This window comes from Cannabis sativa, chromosome 3 (genome assembly GCF_029168945.1).
Source record: "Cannabis sativa cultivar Pink pepper isolate KNU-18-1 chromosome 3, ASM2916894v1, whole genome shotgun sequence".
In the NCBI taxonomy this organism is placed as follows: domain Eukaryota; kingdom Viridiplantae; phylum Streptophyta; class Magnoliopsida; order Rosales; family Cannabaceae; genus Cannabis; species Cannabis sativa.
The window spans coordinates 66,395,239-66,418,307 of NC_083603.1; the positions used below are offsets into that span (position 1 = coordinate 66,395,239).

The window sequence follows — 23,069 nt, forward strand, 5'->3', positions numbered from 1 at the left end:
CAATAATACTATATCATAATAGAAATATTTTAGAATAAATATAATTTCATACATGTATTATAATTTAAAATAAAATTATTAATTTTACATAAATAAATTTACAAAATACATGTATATATTTTATTAAGATGTAATTATTCTTATATAGAGGTATACTTTGTTATACGAGACTTAGAAAATGTATAACTGATTACAATTTTAAGGTTATTCTTATTTATAACTGGCCCAAATTGGGACTTTATTTTTTTTATAACAAATTATAGGTTATTCTTGAATAGAGTATTCTTAAATAGAGGTTCTACTGTATATGTTTTATTCCTTTAATAGAAATTATGAAAAACAATAAATCAAAACCTCTCTACTGAATTTTTGTCAACTATTTTTTCATTATATAAAAGGTATTATATATTTTATTCTTTTAGATTTTGCTGTTGTTGTTGTTGTTGTTGTCTAATATGTTATTTAACCATATAATTAATTTTTTATTAATGTATTGTATGATATACAAACAATATACCTTAAACCAATATACATATATCACAAACTTAAACTAATGGAAGAGGTTTCAATGGTTACATTTTTATTGTAACCATCATGGTTACATTTTTTTAAGTCATTGGATTACTATTAAATGGTTGTGATTAATTTGGAAATTAAATAAAAATAAATAATAAATAACTTGTAACCTGAAAGTAACCTAATAATTTATTTCCTTATAAAACTTTAATTAAGATTAATTATATTTTAAAATTAAATTAATTATAATTATTAATTAATTTTTTGTAATTTATTACTATATAAGGATCTTGTAGCAATTTATTTTTTTATACTTAAATTATTTAAAATTTTATAGCAAAACTTTTTATAATTTAAAATTATACACATGTAATTTCATAATTTAAATTTTATTATACTTGTAATCTTAATTTTAAATTATTACACTTAATTATTTAATTTTTTTATTTAAATATTTAAAAAGTAAAAAATGAAATAAGTTGAAGGATTTTTTAGAAAAAAAATGGATGCACTTGTTATCGATTGATTAGCTTGAGGTCTCATACTTAGTTCATATAATTGTAACAAAATAATTAAATATCATTTAAAAATAATTAATTATTTGAAAATTTATTATAAGAAGAGAATTTTAATTTATGTCAAAAGAAGTTTATTTTTTGTAAAAAAAAAAATAAATTTTATTGTAAATATTATAATTAAATGGCTTAATTATTAAAATAATTCAAGTAAGGATTTAAATATAAATATTAATTGCTAAAAGTCTTGTTAAATATTTAAATAATTATTTTAAGAAAATAGTTAATTATAATTAAATAATTCAAAAAAGGAATATCTATTTAATTAATTATTTTAAGAAAATAGTTAATTATAATTAATTAAATCTAAAAAAGGAAAGTCTACCTATTAGTAACCTGTTATTACAGGTTAAAGAAAAATGTAACCATATGGGTACAATAAAAATGTAACCATTGAATAGTCACCCTAAACTAATATATTATTAAATGAATTATTTTCTACAATATACAGTAGCATACAAAAACTATATACATATCACAATCATAAGCAGATATACCATAGTCAAAAATTAATATACCACCAGCATAATGAAAAAAAAATTATACAAAAAACTTAATTTAATATTCCACAAGTTTTTTTTCTTGTTCTTTCCTTCATGAAATACCAATGAACATAAAATTATTATACCTCAGTCAAATATAACTATACCTCATACTTAAATTAATATTTAATAGTTTTTTTTTTTTCTTTATATCCTTCACGATATACATATCACATACAAACGATATACCTTAGACCAATATAAATATACCATAAACTTAAACTAATATACTATTAAATGATTTTTTTCCACGATATATAATAGCATATAAAAACTATATTCTGCAATCATAAGCATAAATACTATAGTGAAAAATTAATATACTACCAATATAATAGAAAATATATATACTAAAAACTTAATTTAATATTCCACATTTTTTTTTCTTTTTCTTTCCTTCATGATATACTAATGAACATAAAGACAATATTTCCTAGTGAAATATAAATATACCTCAAACTTAAACTAATATTCCAATTTTTTAATTTCCGTCTTTCGTTCATTATATACCATAGCACATTAAAATAATATACTACAATCTTAAATTAATATACTACCTTTCAGTTATTTCAAAATATATATATATATATACTACCTTTCAATTTTTTTAATATATTATTGCACATAAAAACGATATACTATTGTGCAAAATAACTATATCAAACACTTAATTATTCAAGGTTATAATTGTAATTTTATCATCAAATTTTTAACTAAAAGAACATATTGTTAATTTTTTTAAAAAAGGGACATTTATTAACTTAATTGTTAGATTTAAGGCCATTTTGCATCTTTGTAACGGCCTAATGCTAAGGCACGCTACAGTGCTTTTTCAATTATTGTGCAATCTTTGCTAATCAAAGAAATTTCTCGAAAAACGTGTCAAATTAAAATTTTTACTTTAAATATTAAACTTTGTAATATAATATAATATTTACAAATCCCGGGATCCCGATTTCAAACTTTTAAAAATTTACTCTTTAAACTTTACATTCAAAATACACAAGTTCTGGGTCGCACAGCGACTTTCAAAATACAACTCCCAGATGTCCCGAGACCGAACACTCCAGGTCGTGCCGCTTGACATGTACAATCTCACCCGAGCTCAGATTCATTCCTGTTCAGCCTTTGCCTTTCCTTTACCTACACATGGAAGCAGAAACTGTGAGTCAACAGACTCAGTAAGAAATGCATATAACATACCATATAATTTCCGACCTGTAAATAGGCGCCCATACACCTATTTACAGAGCTTAACAGATGAGTATGAACGTTCATTACCAGGGTACAACCACTATACCACATACACATCGTACCTCGCTGTACGAGTGTTGGTAGGGTTTATCCCGGTCACTGAGTAACACTGAGTGATGTACCACACACCTTAGCATTTTCCATGCTTGTGTTGGTATCACTGTATCGTACTCACAATCACAACAATCACTGTGCCAATACACTCTATAACTTATTCATACAAGTGTTGGTAGTGTTTAACATAATTCAAGCATGCATATATGAACACATATACATACATTCAGATAATCACATCATACATTATGCACAGTTCTTACCTGTTTTCCGAATTCAAGTGTGTTGGCCGACCTGAACGGAATTCTCGTGCTAGATGGATGCCCTAATCACATATTGAAACCGGGTAAGCCACATGATTAAAATCCTAATCCCGGTGAAACCAAAACCAAAACCCTAGGTTCTGCTATACTCTAAAGGGGTTATTCTAACTCTGGAAATGGGGAAACACCCAACCGAGGCACCGAAATGGCAAAAATTGAGAAAATGAAAGGCCCGGCGAACCCTGCCAAAACCGGCTAGCCGGTTTTTGTGGCACTGCAAACCGGCTAGCCGGTTTGCACCAGTATTCCCCAAACTTTTCATTTGTTGCTCAATTCTTCACCAATTGCCATGAAACCTTCCAGAGCTCCTATTCAATGTACAAACAATATAATCCAGCCAGTAATTCACAGAACAAAACAATAAATGTCAACTTGCCATTAAAGCTTAAAGCTTTGAACTCAAAGTTCAAACTTATGCAATACCTAATCAAATCATCAAAACCAGCTACAAGAGGCTAATACCAACTCAAATTAAACCTAGAATTCGAACCATAACTCAACCCAAACCTAACAGCCACTAAATCACAAAATCACAACCTCAAACTAAGTAAAAAAGCTTAAAAACACATATACAAGAGTTTTAGGGTTTACCTCCTCTTCAAGAATACTCAATCCTTAGTTTAAATCCAGAAATATGAGAAGGAAAAGTTGGCCTTTCCTCTGGTTTGTCTCAGCCGAAAGAGAAAGAGAGGGAGCTTCAAGGGAAAATGTCTCTTTTTTCCTATTTTTCCTTTTTTTTGATTTTTCCTAAAATGAGTAGTTACTTACCTTGGCTGAAAATGAATAAGTGGCCAGCTGCCACCTTCTAATCCAGCCACCTAACCCTCCCCACAAATTGACTAAAATGCCCTTTAGTCCAATACTAAGGTTTTTCAAAAGCTAGGGGTAAAATGGTCAATTTCCATAACCCCGCTCAACCCCGATAAAATATTTTCTCTAGATTATTTCCCACTATGAAATAGGATTCTAAACTTACCCATGTTATCAATCTAGCCATCCATCGCATTTTCTGTTGTCGCCGAGCAAAAATTACAAAATTAACATATTTCACATATAAGCTAAATAATACCCCTAGAGTTTAATAAAATCTCCAGAATTGAGAAATTATAACTCTAATATTTATTTCTAAATATTGGGGTCCACAATTAAATTAATTTACAAATAATAATAAAATAATAAAAATTAGTGCTAATTGCCTTTACTAATCCATATACTAGAGCGGTCATTACAATTATCCCCCCGTTAATAGGATTTCGTCCCCGAAATCTAACCTGAATAGCTCTGGGTGCTGAGTCCTCATATTGGACTCCAATTCCCAGGTGGCTTCTTCCACCTTATGGTTCCTCCAGAGCACCTTAACTAGTGCAATAGTCTTGTTCCGAAGAACTTTTTCTTTTCTATCCAAAATCTGAACAGGTTGCTCTTCATAGGATAAGTCTGGTTGAAGTTCAAGGGCTTCATAACTCAAGACATGAGTCGGGTCTGACACGTATTTCCTTAACATAGAAATGTGAAATACGTCATGAACAGCCGATAATGCTGGTGGTAAGGCTAGCCGATACGCTACCTGCCCGACCTTCTCAAGTATCTGAAATGGCCCAATGAACCTAGGGCTTAACTTACCCTTCTTCCCGAAGCGTCTAATACCCTTCATTGGTGAAACCCGCAGGAAAACATGTTCTCCTGCCTGAAATGTAACATCTCTACGCTTCGGATCAACATAACTTTTCTCGCCTCGCTTTGAGAAGCAAGCATCCGAGCCTTGATCTTGTCAATAGCTTCATTGGTCCTCTCGCACTAATTTCGGGACCCGTGTACTTCCTTTCTCCTGTCTCGTCCCAATGAATAGGAGAACGACATTTTCTACCATATAACATCTCATAGGGAGCCATCCCTATTGTACTTTGGTAGCTGTTGTTGTAGGAGAATTCAATTAAAGGCAAGTACTTACTCCATGAACCCTCAAAGTCCATGACACAGGCTCGTAGTAGGTCTTCTAAAATCTGGATAGTTCTTTCTGACTGGCCATCAGTCTGAGGGTGAAAGGCTGTACTAAACTTTAACTTGGTACCCATAGCCTTCTGAAGACTCACCCAAAACTTCGATGTTAACTTTGGATCCCTATCTGATACAATAGATTTAGGGGCTCCATGGAGACGAACTATCTCCTTCACATACAATTCAGCATACTGATCCACTGAATAGGTAACTTTCACTGGTAGAAAGTGAGCCGACTTTGTGAATCTGTCCACAATGACCCATACAGAATCATACATCCCTGTAGTTCTAGGTAAACCGGTTACAAAGTCCATTGCGATGTCCTCCCACTTCCATCCTGGAAGGACTAAAGGTTGCAATAACCCCCGCCGCCTCTGATGTTCAGCCTTAATCTGCTGGCAGGTTAAACACTTGGACACATAGTCCACCACATATCTTTTCATCCCATACCACCAGAAGTAGGGTTTCAAATCCTGATACATCTTGGTGGTTCCCGGATGCAACGAATAAGGCGTGGTGTGAGCTTCATCCAGTATTTCTTTCTTAAGCTCATCAACACTAGGAACACAAACTCGAGCTTTATATAATAACATTCCACTGCTCGAGACTGAAAAGTCTCTAGGCCGACCAGCCACTACTTCGTCTCGAACTTTAACTAGCTCGGGATCTTCCAGTTGTGCCTTTCTGATTCTCTCCAACAGATCAGATTGGAGTGTTAAATTATGTAACTTCCCGACCACGAACTCAATTCCTGCACTAACCATTTCCGAGGCTAGTTGAGGAGCTATCATAACCGTAGTACAAACTTGCCCGGGACCTTTTCTGCTTAAAGCATCGGCCACAACATTGGCCTTCCCGGGGTGATACAGTATTTCACAATCGTAGTCTTTAACTAACTCCAACCACCTTCTCTGCCTCATATTCAGATCTTTCTGGGTGAAAAAGTATTTAAGACTCTTATGATCAGTATAAATCTCACACTTTTCACCGTAAAGATAATGTCGCCAAATCTTTAAAGCAAAAACCACAGCAGCGAGCTCTAAATCATGAGTTGGGTAACGCTGCTCATAATCCTTCAGTTGACGAGAGGCATAGGCTATGACTGCGTCGGCTTGCATCGAACACATCCTGCACTCGTCTGGAGGCATCACAATAAACCACAAATTTTTCTTGATCTGATGGCAAAGCTAACACCGGAGCTGTTATCAAACGTTGCTTTAGCTCCTGAAAACTTGTTTCACACTTATCTGACCACACAAATCTCTGATTTTTCTTAGTCAATTCGGTTAGGGGCATGGAAAGTTTAGAAAATCCTTCGACGAAACGTCGATAATGCCCTGCTAACCCGAGAAAACTTCGAATTTCCGTCACAGACTTGGGCCTCGGCCAATTCTTCACTGATTCTATCTTGTTTGGATCAACCATAATTCCATTTTTCCCAACAATATGACCCAGAAAGGACACCTCGGACAACCAGAATTCGCACTTTTTAAACTTGGCATACAGCTTGTGATCCCTAAGTCGCTGTAACACCATTCGAAGATGATGCTCGTGCTCCTCTTCTGACTGAGAGTATACAAGAATGTCATTGATAAACACTATAACGCAGTTATCGAGGAAATCCTTGAACACCCTATTCATGAGATCCATAAAGGCCGCAGGAGCATTAGTCAATCCGAATGACATTACCAGAAACTCATAGTGCCCATATCTGGTTCTAAAAGCAGTCTTTGGTATGTCCTCCTCCCGAATTCTGAGTTGATGATAACCCGACCGTAAATCAATCTTTGAAAACACAGTCTTTCCTTGAAGCTGATCGAACAGATCATCGATCCTGGGCAACGGGTACTTGTTCTTAATCGTCAGCTTGTTTAGTTCCCGATAATCAATACACATTCTGAGGGAACCATCTTTCTTTTTCACAAAAAGAACCGGAGCTCCCCAGGGCGATACACTGGGTCGAATAAACCCAATGTCAAGCATCCCCTGAAGTTGTAACTTAAGCTCCTTGAGTTCTGCTGGAGCCATCCTATATGGAGCTTTAGAAACAGGTTCAACTCCAGGTGCCAAATCAATTATAAAATCAATCTCTCGCTGTGGCGGCAATCCCGGCAACTCCTCGAGAAACACATCAAGAAAATCTTTCACCACCCGGACTACCTCAGGCCCAAATGTTTCAGGTCTGCTGGAGTCAAATACCACCGCTAGAAATCCTACACAACCATCGCATAGTAAATCTCTAGCCCTTAACACAGAAATAACCGGGATCCGAGACCCCTGAACTGACCCAACATAAACAAATGGATCTTCACCTTCCGGCTGAAAAGTCACCATTTTACGCCTACAATCTATACTGGCCGAATACTTGGATAGAAAATCCATTCCCAGTATAATATCAAACTCAGTTAATTTCAATTCTATAAGGTCAGTACTCAATTCCCTATTTTCGATCCTAATCGGCATAGACCTAACACGCCTATTAGAGATAACCAATTCCCCACTAGGCATTAGGGTTCCAAACCCTCTTTCTAAAATATCACAAGGTCTACCCAAAAGATCAATCACTCTTGTAGCCACATATGAGCGTGTAGCTCCCGAGTCAAATAATACTGTAAACAATAAGTTGTTGACGAGAAGCTGACCTGTCACAACAAACGGACTGGCTGCAGCATCAGCCTGGGTAATGGCAAACACTCGAGCAGGAACCGGTTTCACCTCAGCTTTCGGCTCCTCTTTCCTTGCCTGGGGGCAATCTTTCTTGAAATGCCCCACCATGCCACACAGGAAGCATGTCATCCGGTTACATTCTCCCGGATGATGTTTCTTGCACCTTGGACACTCAGGATAAGAGTAACCCTGGCGTCCTCCTCTGCCTTGGTTCCCACGGAACCGCTTGCTTTGCCCCGAGCCACCAGAAGCTGGAACAACTTTTCTTTTCTGTTTAGTGGTGGAGTCACCACCATCCCTACCATAAACATGAGTAGGAACAGTGGGGGTTCCACCAACACTTAGAGTCACCCGGGGCTCCTGAAGGAATTTCACTGCACCCTCGGCTCTCAAAGCCTTCTCAACCATCTCTGCATATGTGGTTGCCTCAGTAGTAGTAATCACTAGATCATGCCGAATCTTTGCATTCAAACCCGCCAAATATTTTTCTTTCTTGCTAAAATCGGTTGGCACAATTCCCGCTGCCAACTTGGCCAACCGGTCAAACTTTGTCGTATATTCAGTAACCGACATTCCCTCAGTTTGAACCAACTCGATGAACTCTTTCCGCTTAGTACTGCGGACTGCTTCATTGTAATACTTGGAGTTAAACAACTCCTTGAATTCTTCCCAGGTCATCAGCGTGACGTCTCGAGTGAGGGTTATTAACTCCCACCACACGAGAGCGTCTTCCTGAAACTGAAAAGTGGCACAAGTTACCCGGTCATTTCCAACCACTCCCATAAAATTGAGGATGCGTTCAATCACTGAAAGCCACTGCTCGGCCTTCATCACATCAGGGCCTCCCAGAAACACTGGAGGTGCCTGTTTCCGAAATCTTTCATACAACGGCTCCATACGGTTGCCAACAACAGGTTGATCTGCTGGCACCGCAGGAACTGCAACAGCCTGAACCACTTGAGGAGGCACGGCAGGAGGACCCTGCTGCCTCAGTCTTTGGATCTCTTCATCTTGCTGGCGGATTCTATCTTGCATCTCCGCAAATCTTTGCTCCCAATCAGGAGGAGCTTGAGGTGGATTTACAGGGCGACCACCCTGAGCTCTGCCACGGCCACGGCCGCGACCACGAGGGTTTTGTGGATTCCTCTGACCGCCTCCGGTCTCAACCATGCCACCCTGACTTCTTGTATTTCGCGGGGCGTCCATTTAATAGGACTTAGCCTGCGAATCCATAAGCCAGGCAGGTTAGACAGCGATCAAAATTAACACCGCTCTTAATAACTTAAAGGCAACACACTTTCTTTTCTTTTTTAAAAAAATATTTAATTTAAATCTAATATGCTTCCTAACATGCTTTCACATTCACATTTATTTAAGGTACTAAACAAGTACAGGCTTACTGAACCGTGAACCGAGCTTTCTCTGATGAAGATTGTACATGTCAAAGCAAGCTTCGGTAGACAAACCTGGCGGCTCTGATACCAAAATTGTAACGCCCTAATGCTAAGGCATGCTACAGTGCTTTTTCAATTATTGTGCAATCTTTGCTAATCAAAGAAATTTCTCGAAAAACGTGTCAAATTAAAATTTTTGCTTTAAATATTAAACTTTGTAATATAGTATAATATTTACAAATCCCGGGATCCCGATTTCAAACTTTTAAAAATTTACTCTTTAAACTTTACATTCAAAATACACAAGTTCTGGGTCGCACAGCGACTTTCAAAATACAACTCCCAGATGTCCCGAGACCGAACACTCCAGGTCGCGCCGCCTGACATGTACAATCTCACCCGAGCTCAGATTCATTCCTGTTCAGCCTTTGCCTTTCCTTTACCTACACATGGAAGCAGAAACTGTGAGTCAACAGACTCAGTAAGAAATGCATATAACATACCATATAATTTCCGACCTGTAAATAGGCGCCCATACACCTATTTACAGAGCTTAACAGATGAGTATGAACGTTCATTACCAGGGTACAACCACTATACCACATACACATCGTACCTCGCTGTACGAGTGTTGGTAGGGTTTATCCCGATCACTGAGTAACACTGAGTGATGTACCACACACCTTAGCATTTTCCATGCTTGTGTTGGTATCACTGTATCGTACTCACAATCACAACAATCACTGTACCAATACACTCTATAACTTATTCATACAAGTGTTGGTAGTGTTTAACATAATTCAAGCATGCATATATAAACACATATACATACATTCAGATAATCACATCATACATTATGCACAGTTCTTACCTGTTTTCCGAATTCAAGTGTGTTGGCCGACCTGAACGGAATTCTCGTGCTAGATGGATGCCCTAATCACATATTAAAACCGGGTAAGCCACATGATTAAAACCCTAATCCCGGTGAAACCAAAACCGAAACCCTAGGTTCTGCTATACTCTAAAGGGGTTATTCTAACTCTGGAAATGGGGAAACACCCAACCGAGGCACCGAAATGGCAAAAATTGAGAAAATGAAAGGCCCGGGGAACCACCCGCCAAAACCGCTAGCTAGGTTTGTAACCGCAAACCAAACCGCCGGTTTGCACCAGTATTCCCCAAACTTTTCATTTGTTGCTCAATTCTTCACCAATTTCCATGAAACCTTCCAGAGCTCCTATTCAATGTACAAACAATATAATCCAGCCAGTAATTCACAGAATAAAACAATAAATGTCAACTTGCCATTAAAGCTTAAAGCTTTGAACTCAAAGTTCAAACTTATACAATACCTAATCAAATCATCAAAACAAGCTACAAGAGGCTAATACCAACTCAAATTAAACCTAGAATTCGAACCATAACTCAACCCAAACCTAACAGCCACTAAATCACAAAATCACAACCTCAAACTAAGTAAAAAAGCTTAAAAACACATATACAAGAGTTTTAGGGTTTACATCCTCTTCAAGAATACTCAATCCTTAGTTTAAATCCAGAAATATGAGAAGGAAAAGTTGGCCTTTCCTCTGGTTTGTCTCAGCCGAAAGAGAAAGAGAGGGAGCTTCAAGGGAAAATGTCTCTTTTTTCCTATTTTTCCTTTTTTTTTTTATTTTTCCTAAAATGAGTAGTTACTTACCTTGGCTGAAAATGAATAAGTGGCCAGCTGCCACCTTCTAATCCAGCCACCTAACCCTCCCCACAAATTGACTAAAATGCCCTTTAGTCCAATACTAAGGTTTTTCAAAAGCTAGGGGTAAAATGGTCAATTTCCATAACCCCGCTCAACCCCGATAAAATATTTTCTCTAGATTATTTCCCACTATGAAATAGGATTCTAAACTTACCCATGTGATCAATCTAGCCATCCATCGCATTTTCCGTTGTCGCCGAGCAAAAATTACAAAATTAACATATTTCACATATAAGCTAAATAATACCCCTAGAGTTTAATAAAATCTCCGGAATTGAGAAATTATAACTCTAATATTTATTTCTAAATATTGGGGTCCACAATTAAATTAATTTACAAATAATAATAAAATAATAAAAATTAGTGCTAATTGCCTTTACTAATCCATATACTAGAGCGGTCATTACAATCTTGGCCCTTTTTTTTTATTTTTTATTTTTTTACATTTATATGAGATTTTTTGTGCCATATTTTTGTAAAAAAAAGATAGAAATCACCTATTTTTAAAACAATAAAGTCACCGGTACTGGAAAAGTCACAGGTGTCAGAAAAGTCGCTGGAAAAGTTGTCAGAAAAGTCACCGTCATCGGAAAAGTCACCATCGCTGGAAAAAGTCATCGAAAAAGTCACCAGAAGTAGATTTCTTAGCTATAAACAAAAATAGAACTGGTTTTATAACATAATGAATAAAAATAAATAATATAAAATAACTCAAACAAGTTATGGTTGAAATGTAATCGGTTCTGTAACATAATATATAAAAATAAATAACACAAAATAACTTAAACCAGTTATAATTAAAATAGAACCGGTAATATAACAGTGTTATATATAATGAATAAAAATAAATAATACGAAATAATTTAAACTGGTTATAACTAAAATAGAACCGGTTATATAACATAATAAATGAGTATTTTTGGGGTAGATATGGTATGTGTGTAATTATTTGGTGGGTTGGGGCATGTTGAATGGATATTTTTGTTTGAGTTATTTTATATAACTGGTTTTTGTGTGAGAAATTTTATCTCAGTTACTTTAACCAATTTTTTTGTCTCAAATTTTTAACTAGTTGATAAATATAACTAGTTTCTTTATATTATATATTTGAGTTATTGTGTGTTATTATTTGTGTTTATTTATTTTGTTATGGAACCGGTTCTTAATATATTTATGCCTCAATATTTTTTTGGAATAGGTCCCCATTTTTTTTAAAAAAATTATAATCGATTTTATGAGGTATTATGTATTATGAAGTATTTTGTTATGGAACTAATTTTATTTTTAATTTATGTTTCAGTATTTTAGAAACTGATGTCTTCTTTATTTTTTAATTGTAATCGATTTGAGTTTTTGCGTGTTACTTGTTTGTATTCATTATGTTATATAACCGGTTCTATTTTAGTTATAATCGGTTTAAGTTATTTCGTGTTATTGTTTTTATTCATTATAACACTATTATAGAACCGGTTCTATTTTAATTATAACTGATTTGAGTTATTTATTTTTATTAATTATGTTACAGAACCGGTTATGTCACACCCTAACTACCATAGGCGTATTACGTGATTTTTAAACATACTGTGCAGCTCGTTGCTAATCAACGAGGTTTATGGAAAAACGTCATTAATTAAAATTTTTCTTTTTAATTAAACTTATAAAACAATATTACAAAAGACTCGGGATCCCGATTATAAAATCATTTACAAAAAGATTTAACTGTTTAACTGATACACAAAATAAATGTCGTCTAACGACCAGTTACAAAAATCAACCTCGCTGTCCCGATGATCGTACGCTCCAGGCCTAACCGCCCCGACATGTACAATCTTCACAAGCTCGCTCACGGCCCATCAGCTTTAGCCTTGCCTTTACCTACACATAAACGTAAAACTGTGAGTCGACAGACTCAGTAAGAAAAGCATAATAATACTCATACATAATCCCGGTTATGATCAGACTCCCATACCCTTGATCATAACCCTAACTGTCGTGTCCAACACGATACTGAGTCCCGCTACTGCCGTGTCCAACACGGTACTGAGCCACTACTGCCATGTCCAACATGGTACTGAGTTTTGAACGTTCACAGGGACGGTACTATTGACAAGTATCCTCCTGATCGGTCGAACCGGTCATACTCCGGCTGCTGGTCATACTCCAGCCTGTACCGACGGGATAGGTCAATAGTACGGAACCACCAACCAAATGTCACTGATCGGTCGAATCGGTCATACTCCGCCGCTTGGTCATACTCCAGCCTGTACCGACGTGACAGGGTTGGATGGTTCGAAGCCAACATACATAACTAATGTAATCTAACAGGCTTCCTACATGCACGCTAAACATGTAATCTACATATGCATACTGTTATACTAATCTTACCTGGATTCCAAATTCAGGTGTGCCGGTCAACCTGACTGGAACTTTAGCTGAGCGGCAGATTATAGGCTCCTAAACCATAAAAATCACAACACTATAAGTGACACGCTAAATCACTTCCCGGGGACTTAAACTAGGAACTAAAAGTTTCCCTATTGATAAAAAGCATGGCAATACCCCTTAAAACATAAAATCGAGAAAATCTAGGGTTTTTGAAATTTCCCCAACTGGCAGACCGGTTGCCCAACCGGAATTCCGGTTCTGGGAATTTTCGAAGCCCATCCGGAATTCCGGATGCACAACCGGAATTCCGGTTCCTCGCAGGCAGCAACAATCAAATTTTCATATCTTGCTCAAATCAACTCCAAATTACCTCAAACTTTCCAGACCTATTCCATATAACCCCTAGAACATTTTTAAGGCATCAAAACCACCCAGATTGCACAAATTCGAAATTCACCATTAGAGCTCAAGCTTTGAGTTCTAAACTCAAACTTGAGCAAACTTAGCTAACATGCAATCAAATCCATCTAAACTTACATAAACAAGCTTAGAATAACCTCTGGAAACACAAACAAACTTCCACAACATCATAGATCCATCCTTCTTCTTGACGAATAAAACCGGGGCTCCCCAGGGTGACACACTGGGCCGAATGAACCCTATGTCAAGCAACCCTTGGAGCTGAATCTTTAATTCCTTAAGTTCAGCTGGAGCCATTCTATACGGGGCTTTGGAAACCGGTTCCACCCCTGGTGCCAAGTCTATCACGAAATCAATCTCCCGCTGAGGTGGTAACCCTGGAAATTCTTCGGGAAAAACATCTAAAAATTCCTGAACCACCCTGATGTCCTCTGGCCGAATGGTATCTGGCCGAGTGGTGTCCACCACCACGGCCAGAAACCCTAAGCAACCGCCGCGCAACAATTTCCTAGCTGACATAGCCGAGATCACTGGGATCCGAGATCCCTAAACTGAACCAACAAATACAAATGGTTCTTCACTTTCCGGTTGGAAGATCACCATCTTCCTTTTACAATCAATACTCGCCGAATATTTAGATAGGAAATCCATTCCTAAAATAATATCGAATTCGACTAAACTCATCTCTATCAGATCAGCACTTAACTCTCTACCATCTATCCTGATCGGCATAGACCTAATCCACCTATTGGAGATAACCAATTCTCCGCCAGGTAATAGGGTTCCAAACCCTGATTCATATCTATCATACGGTCTACCCAATTTACTAAAGACTCTGGCCGCCACATAAGAATGTGTAGCCCCAGAATCAAACAGCACTGAATATAGCGAGTTGTTAATAGAAAGCTGACCTGTGACAACTGATGGGCTGGCATCTGCATCAGCCTGAGTGATAGCGAATACCCTGGCTGGAGTGGGTATCGCTGGAGCTCTCGGTGCCTCTGATCGGAGCTGGGGACAGTCCCTCTTAAAGTGTCCGGGCATGCCACAGTGAAAGCATCCTTGACCTTTGCACTCACCCCGATGGTGCCTCTTACAGCTAGGGCACTCGGGATAGGAGAAGCGGGTCTCGGTACCACCAGGACGACTCCCTCTGTTCTGGTTCCCCCGGAACCTCTTGTTCTGACTCGAGCCACCGGAAGCAGTGGGTGCTCTCTTCCTCTGATCAATGGCCGAACCACTACTCCCCCTGCTAAAACCTGATGCAGGAGGGGTAGGAGCCCCGCCACTCACCGGAGTACTAGCTGACTCCGACATACACCCAACTGCGCCCTCAGCTCACAGTGCCTTCTCCACCATCTGAGCATAGGTGGTGCTGTCATCTGTGGTGATCACCAGATCATGCCTGATCTTGGCATTCAACCCGTCCAGATACTTCTCCTTCTTGCTGAAGTCGGTTGGCACAATTCCCGAGGCTAACCTCGCCAACCGATCAAACTGAGTCGTATACTCGGTGACGCTCATATTCTCACGCTGGGTCAGGTGAGCGAACTCTTTCCTCTTGGCGCTTCTGACCGCCTCGTTGTAGTACTTCGCGTTGAAGAGTTCCTGGAACCTTTCCCAGGTCATGGTGGTGACGTCATGGATCTGAGACACCATGTCCCACCAGACCAGAGCGTCCTCCTGGAACTGGAAAGTGGCACACACCACTCTATCGTTACCGGTGACACCCATAAAGTTCAGGATCTTGGTTATCACCGTCAGCCATTGCTCGGCTTTCATATCGTCCGGACCTCCCAGGAAAACCGGAGGTGCTTGCTTCCGGAACCGTTCGTACAAGGGTTCCAATCTATGGGCCGCCACCACTATCTCGGCCTGGGCAGCAGGGGCAGGTGCCACTGGAACTACGGGCAGTGGAACTGCAGGAGCACCCTGCTGTCTCAACCTCTGAATCTCGAGGTCTTGCTCTTCGATCTGGGCTTGCATTTCCGCAAACCGTAACTCCCAATTCTGGGCTCCTTGATCGGCTGGGGAGCCTGGGCAGCCTGTGGCGGGTTCTCATCACCCCGACCACGAGCCCTGCCTCGGGGACCTCTACCTCGGCCCCTAACAGGTGGGGGAAACTGAGCTCCCTGTCCTTGGTTCGACCCTACGGAGTTGCCCTGACTCCTGGTAGTCCGCCTGGCGTCCATTTGATTAGAACCGCCTGCGAAACCAAGAGTTGGCATATCAGGTCGTATTCAAGGAGAGCTTACTAATGCCGCTTAATTTGGAAATTAAAAACGAAACATGCGCCTATTCTACTATCAGGCTACTAACATGCTTCCTAACAGGCTTTTCTTTTTCATAACTGAATAAAATAAACTACTAAAGCAATAAAGGCTTACTGAACCGTGAAACGAGCTAACTGCTGATGATGATTGTACATGTCGTGACGATCTTCGGAAGACAACCTGGCGGCTCTGATACCAAATTGTCACACCCTAACTACCATAGGCGTATTACGTGATTTTTAAACATACTGTGCAGCTCGTTGCTAATCAACGAGGTTTATGGAAAAACGTGATTAATTAAAATTTTTCTTTTTAATTAAACTTATAAAACAATATTACAAAAGACTCGGGATCCCGATTATAAAATCATTTACAAAAAGATTTAACTGTTTAACTGATACACAAAATAAATGTCGTCTAACGACCAGTTACAAAAATCAGCCTCGCTGTCCCGATGATCGTACGCTCCAGGACTAACCGCCCCGACATGTACAATCTTCACAAGCTCGCTCACGGCCCATCAGCTTTAGCCTTGCCTTTACCTACACATAAACGTAAAACTGTGAGTCGACAGACTCAATAAGAAAAGCATAATAATACTCATACATAATCCCGGTTATGATCAGACGCCCATACCCCTGATCATAACCCTAACTGCCGTGTCCAACACGATACTGAGTCCCGCTACTGCCGTGTCCAACACGGTATCGAGCCACTACTGCCATGTCCAACATGGTACTGAGTTTTGAACGTTCACAGGGACGGTACTATTGACAAGTATCCTCCTGATCGGTCGAACCGGTCATACTCCGACTGCTGGTCATACTCCAGCCTGTACCGACGGGATAGGTCAATAGTACGGAACCACCAACCAAATGTCAGCCTGATCGGTCGAACCGGTCATACTCCGGCTGCTGGTCATACTCCAGCCTGTACCGACGTGACAGGGTTGGATGGTTCGAAGCCAACATACATAACTAATGTAATCTAACAGGCTTCCTACATGCACGCTAAACATGTAACCTACATATGCATACTGTTATACTAATCTTACCTGGATTCCGAATTCAGGTGTGCCGGTCAACCTGACTGGAACTTTAGCTGAGCGGCGGATTATAGGCTCCTAAACCATAAAAATCACAACACTATAAGTGACACGCTAAATCACTTCCCGGGGACTTAAACTAGGAACTAAAAGTTTCCCTATTGATAAAAAGCATGGCAATACCCCTTAAAACATAAAATCGAGAAAATCTAGGGTTTCTGAAATTTCCCCAACCGGCAGACCGGTTGCCCAACCGGAATTCCGGTTCTGGGAATTTTCGAAGCCCATCCAGAATTCTGGATGCACAACCGGAATTTCGGTTCCTCGCAGGCAGCAACAATCAAATTTTCATATCTTGCTCAAATCAACTCCAAATTACCTCAAACTTTTCAGACCTATTCGATATAACCCCTAGAACATTTCTAAGGCATCAAAACCACCCAGATTGCACAAATTCGAAATTCACCATTAGAGCTCAAGCTTTGAGTTCTAAACTCAAACTTGAGCAAACTTAGCTAACATGGAATCAAATCCATCTTAACTTACATAAACAAGCTTAGAATAACCTCTGGAAACACAAACAAACTTCCACAACATCACAGCAACAAAATATAACCTTTTCTTTCAAAAATCACATATTTACATAGAAAAAAAACATAGCTTGCTCAACCTAAGAATCATGCTTCACCACAGATCAAATCAACTCAAATAAACAAGCTTTAAACCTCAAAAATCAACCACAAAACACAGCAGCAACAACCTCAATTTATCATGCATGCATTACATCAATTTCATCAAAATTCAACAAATTTAAAGAAACAATGAAGAGAAGCTAACCTAGCTTGAAGAATGCTTAGAATGGATGAGAAATTACTTGAAAAAATCAGAGCAAAACCCAGCTCCTTGCAGCCCAAGACTTGGCCGAAAATAGAGAGAGAATGAGAGTTTGTTTTGAAAATTTCTTTCTTTTCTTTACTTTGTATTTTTTGTAAAAATGAAGGGAATAAAAATGAAAGCCACTAATATCCTTTTACTTCAGCCAATAATTAAATAAAATAAAGAATTAAATTCAAATAATCAATTCACTAAAAGACAAAAAGTCATTGGGGCAAAAAGACCATTTTGCCCCTCCATACTAAAATCACATAAAAATCACTAAAGGGGTAATTTTGGGAAATTCTAAATTCCCGGACATTCCCGACATTCCCAATGTCTAATAAACCGTCCCAAACTAATAACATGCTAAGTTGTGATTTCTACTGAGCCAAACCCCGAGTTCCAAAATACCGGGCACCGAAAATGCAAAATATGAAAACTACTGAATAACATAACCATGCATTTTTGAATTCCATAAATAACAATAATTAATTATTTAAATAGCTATAAATAATTTTCATAATTAATCATAATTAACTGATAATTTCCAAATTAAACTAAGCGGGCTTAACAGGTTATATTTCAATTATAACCTGTTTGAATTATTTATTTTTATTCATTATGTTATCGAACTAGTTCTATTTTTTGTTTATATCTGAGACATTTACTTCTGGTGACTTTTTCAGTGACTTTTTTTCGTCGACCGTGACTTTTTTTGGAGATAGTGACTTTTCCGACGACACTAATTTTTTCGGCACCAACAACTTTTCGGCGACTTTTTCGGCGCCAGTGACTTTTTCGGCGAACCTTATTATTACAAGTTTTATCAAATTTATTTATTGTTTTTCCCATATTTTAAACTTTAATTATTTTTTAATCCCATTTTTTTTACATTATTTATTTATGCCATAAAAAAATAAACTCTACTACATTTTCCAATATTTATAAAAAAAAACCCCAAATTTAAAATTAACTATTCAAATCTTCCAATCTCTCAAGCTTCCAAAAGAAAAAAAAATCTTCCTTCTCTTAACGTTTATAAATAAATTGAATGTTAATTGTTGAAAAAAAAAAGTAAAACTAATGAATTAATATTTGGATAAAATTATTTTAGACTCTATATTTTGTAAGAATTATCAATTAGACTTTCTGTTTTATTAAATAATAAAATGAATCTTATATTTTCTAAAATGATAAAAATATGACTCTTAGCTCAATCTTTAACAATTTTTTTTCTTAATATAACCAACATGAAGAAAATTCTTAGCATGAACAGATATAAAAATATAATCAGTTTTGTCATAACACTTCTAGATCTGATTATTATTGATTAATTCAGGATATTTTTTGTACCATTTTAGAAAAGGGAAATTTGATAAATTATGCTTAAACATTAGGGGTGGTGTTTAATTATACCACCCTTTTAAAAATTTTATAACTATCCTCATCTTTTATTAGTGACCCCAAAATACCCCTCTCCTCTAACCCAAAAAATTTGCCTCTTCTCCCTCTCATCTTCATTCACGCACTCTCTCTCTCTCTCTCTCTCTCTCTCTCTCTCTCTCTCTCTCTCTCTCTCTCTCTCTCTCTCTCTCTCTCTCTCTCTCTCTCTCTCTCTCACTCTTCACGCACTCTCTCTCTCTCTCTCTTCACACACACTCCCTTTTTATCACTGCCGCCGATCGATCCTCTCCCGGCCGACTGCCACCTCCACCATTTTCACCCTCAACCTCCACATCACTCAACAAAGCAATGGGTAAGTGTTTTTCTTAGTAAATAGTGTAGTTTTTTGTTGAATTGCATGGATCTGAACGTTGTTAGTTGTAATATGTGACTTTTGTGTCCTTGAAATGGAGGTAGAGTTTGTGGCTAACAGTCTGTGTTTTTCAGGGTTTTTTTGTTTTTTGCAATTTTATGCGACATCATGCGATGTTTTGTGCGATTACATGAGAAATCTGAGGTTAGGGATGACATGATTAATTTTGGCGACTTTGTACGATTATTATACGATTTTATGTGCGATAATGATGTTTGGCGATTGGTGTGCAATATGTTGTGCATCGTTATGTGATTTGTTGACTATGTGATATTGTGCGACTTTATGCGATTTCTTTCCTTTGTTGTGCGATTATTGTGCGACATCGTAACTGGTTTATATTATGTTTGTGTAAAGCGATTATTATGCGATATTGTGCGATATTGTGTGCGACATAGTATGGTGATTTTTTTATGTAAGTTTGTTTGTATTTCTTTGGGACAGATTCATCTGTATTTGTGCCTGTACTGTATGATGGCGTTTGGACTTTGGAGGGTTTCAACTGGGTATTTGATTCCTCAAAAAGTAAGACATTGATATTGGACGTTGACTGTACACTGAAAAAGTTGCGTGAAGTTTTGCATGAAGAGTTGGAGGTGGACCCCTTGGTGTATGAATTGAAGTTAGAAGTTCTTTACATGTACATGAAAGGCACTAAGTTTCCACCTGAGGTTTTAGTGAAAGATAGTCAACTACGAGTGTTCTTGAGCATGAAGGCAAAAATGAGTGTGGACAACTTGTTGCCACTATTTGTGACAAGGGTGAAGAAGAATGTGAATTTGGAGTAGATTCCCCGAAATGTAACCCCTAGAAGTGTTGTTGGGACCTTTGTCCCAGAAACTGATATGGGGGTTGGTTTGGACGAGCAAGTTGGCACTAATGTAGATGATGAGAGAGTGGGTATCGAATTTCATCATTCAGATGAGTTCGATGCTCCCTTTTACAACAATGATCCTGTGGTTGATTTGGGTGTGGATGATGATGTGGCTACAGATGTACCTCCCCTGAGGATGGAACTAACTCCAAGCAACCAAGTAAAGCGACAAAGAAGACCCCCCCGTAGTGAGAATCGCCAAACACCAGGAACTAGTAGCGATCGGCCGTGTCCTTCGATAGTGCTCCTGTATCTGAATTTGAAGTTTCTACTAAATTCAAACCTCTTGTGTGGACAAGGGAAGACATAGAGGAAAATAATGTGTATACAACATCTCTTAGTGGTACGCCTTCAGGGGAGATATATCTTGGCAAGTTGTACAAAAACAAGGAAGAATTGAAGAATGTAGTGGGTAGGTATGCACTGAAAAATAATTTTGAGTGGATGGTAAGTAAGTCTGGCACTGATGTGTTTTACGTTACTTGTAAGGATGAAAATTGTAAATGGAGATTAAGGGGGAAGAAGAAGGCACTTTGTGACATGTTTGAGGCTACTGTGTTTCACAACGAACACACATGTAACTTGGGTTCTAGACATTCTGATCACCGGCAAGCAGCACCGTGGGTCATTGGTCACATTATTAAGAACAAGTACACATCAGATGGATCTAACTACAAAGCAAAAGACATACAGAGGGATATGTTTGATGAATATGGCATCAAGATGAGTTATGAGAAAGCTTGGAGATGTAGAGAGAAGGCAGTTATGTACAAGAGGGGTACTCCAGCAGAATCTTATACGAAATTATATGGTTACTTCTACATGCTGGAACAGAAGAATCCAGGCACTATTACTGACATTGTCAGCGAGGATAACCGGTTCAAGTACTGTTTCTGGTCACTCGATGCTTGTAGGAAGGGATTTAAGTTTTGTCGTCCTGTGATTAGTATCGACGGAACATTCTTGAAGACGAAGTATGGAGGAACACTGTTAGTTGCTGTTGCGTACGATGCAAACAACCAATTGTTTCCGGTAGCCTTTGCAATTGTTGACAGTGAGAATCATGACTCTTGGAAGTATTTCTTGCGGAAGTTGAAGGAAGCCATTGGTGAGGTTGAAAATCTTATGTTCATATCGGATAGGCATCAAAGCATTGGACATGCTGTTGATGTTGTTTTCCCAGAAGCATGCCACTGGGCATGCTTCAAGCATATTACTATGAATGTCAATCACAAGTTTAAGACTGATGTATGCAACAAGCAAATATGGCTTGCAGCTTACGCATGGAACAAGACGGAATGTGATAGGCATTTTGAGGTGCTGAAACAGATGGACCCTGCCATTGCTACATACGTCGAGCAAATAGGGTTTGAAAAGTGGGCTCGTCCTTATTGTCCAGGCGATCGATACAACATAATGACAAGCAACGCTGCCGAAAGCTTCAACAAGGTGACAGAAGAATTCAGAAAATATCCAGTAACTATTTTGGTTGACTTCATCAGGTTCACACTTCAAAATTGGTTTGCTTCTCGTCTCGAAAAGGCTAGTAAGTGCGCTACTCCTTTCGCTACTACTTTTGAAAATGATTTAAAGGATCAACATAAAGATGGTATGTTCAGGAGTGTCCTTCGTAATGGTGCCCAATTGTTCAACGTTGGTACGAGTCCTCAAGGTGAGAGAGGTGGTGATGTGAACTTAGTGGAGAGAACATGCACTTGCGGACTTTTCCAAACGCTCAAAATCCCTTGTCCCCATGCATGTGCCGCAGCAGTTAGTCAGAATGTGAGCGTGTACACACTTTGCTCTCCATATTACACTAAAGAAACGTGGAAGAAGACCTACGATGCCACAATTAATATTGTTGGCGAGGAGGATGAGTGGGTACCACCGGAACATATCAAGAACATAAGAATCGGGGTACCAGTGGAGAAAAAACCAGTAGGTCGGCCTAGGAAGAGCAATGCAGGTAGAAGACCGACGAAGCGTCGACCGTCTAGTGGTCAGGTGGTAGTGGAACCTCGTCATTGTTTGCTATGTCACGGTTCAGGGCACAACAGAGCTACATGCAAAGCTCGAGTTTGAACCATTTCTCTAATATTTAAATGAATATGTGTTGTATTGCTGGTTGTTGGATATTGTGCGATTTTCTCCTTGTTTCGTATTTTTAGGCGATATTATGCGATTATTGTGCGATTTTAGTGCGATGTTAACTGACAGGATCTTGTTTTTGGTTGCTTGGTTCTGTTTTTTTTTTGGCGACTATTGTGCGATTATTGTGCGATTTTGTGCGATGTTAACTGACAG

At 38.3% G+C, this 23,069-nt stretch overlaps 1 protein-coding gene across 1 annotated transcript; it reads left to right on the plus strand.

Moving 5' to 3' along the window:
* The first annotated feature begins 20,736 nt into the window (after window positions 1–20,736).
* On the plus strand, window positions 20,737–22,847 carry LOC133036247 (uncharacterized). The gene is made up of 2 exons (XM_061112770.1): window positions 20,737–21,014; window positions 21,065–22,847. Exons 1-2 carry the CDS (start codon window positions 20,737–20,739, stop codon window positions 22,845–22,847), a joined length of 2,061 nt encoding a protein of 686 aa, XP_060968753.1.
* The last annotated feature ends 222 nt before the right edge of the window (window positions 22,848–23,069 follow it).

What these genes read in the sequence shown, in the direction of transcription:
- LOC133036247 (XM_061112770.1), top strand. Translation starts at nt 20,737, where the DNA reads ATGGGGGTTGGTTTGGACGAGCAAGTTGGCACTAATGTAGATGATGAG. An exon ending in TGTCCTTCGATAGTGCTCCT is followed by an intron (nt 21,015 to 21,064) that starts GTATCTGAATTT and finishes TGTGTGGACAAG; the next exon opens with GGAAGACATAGAGGAAAATA.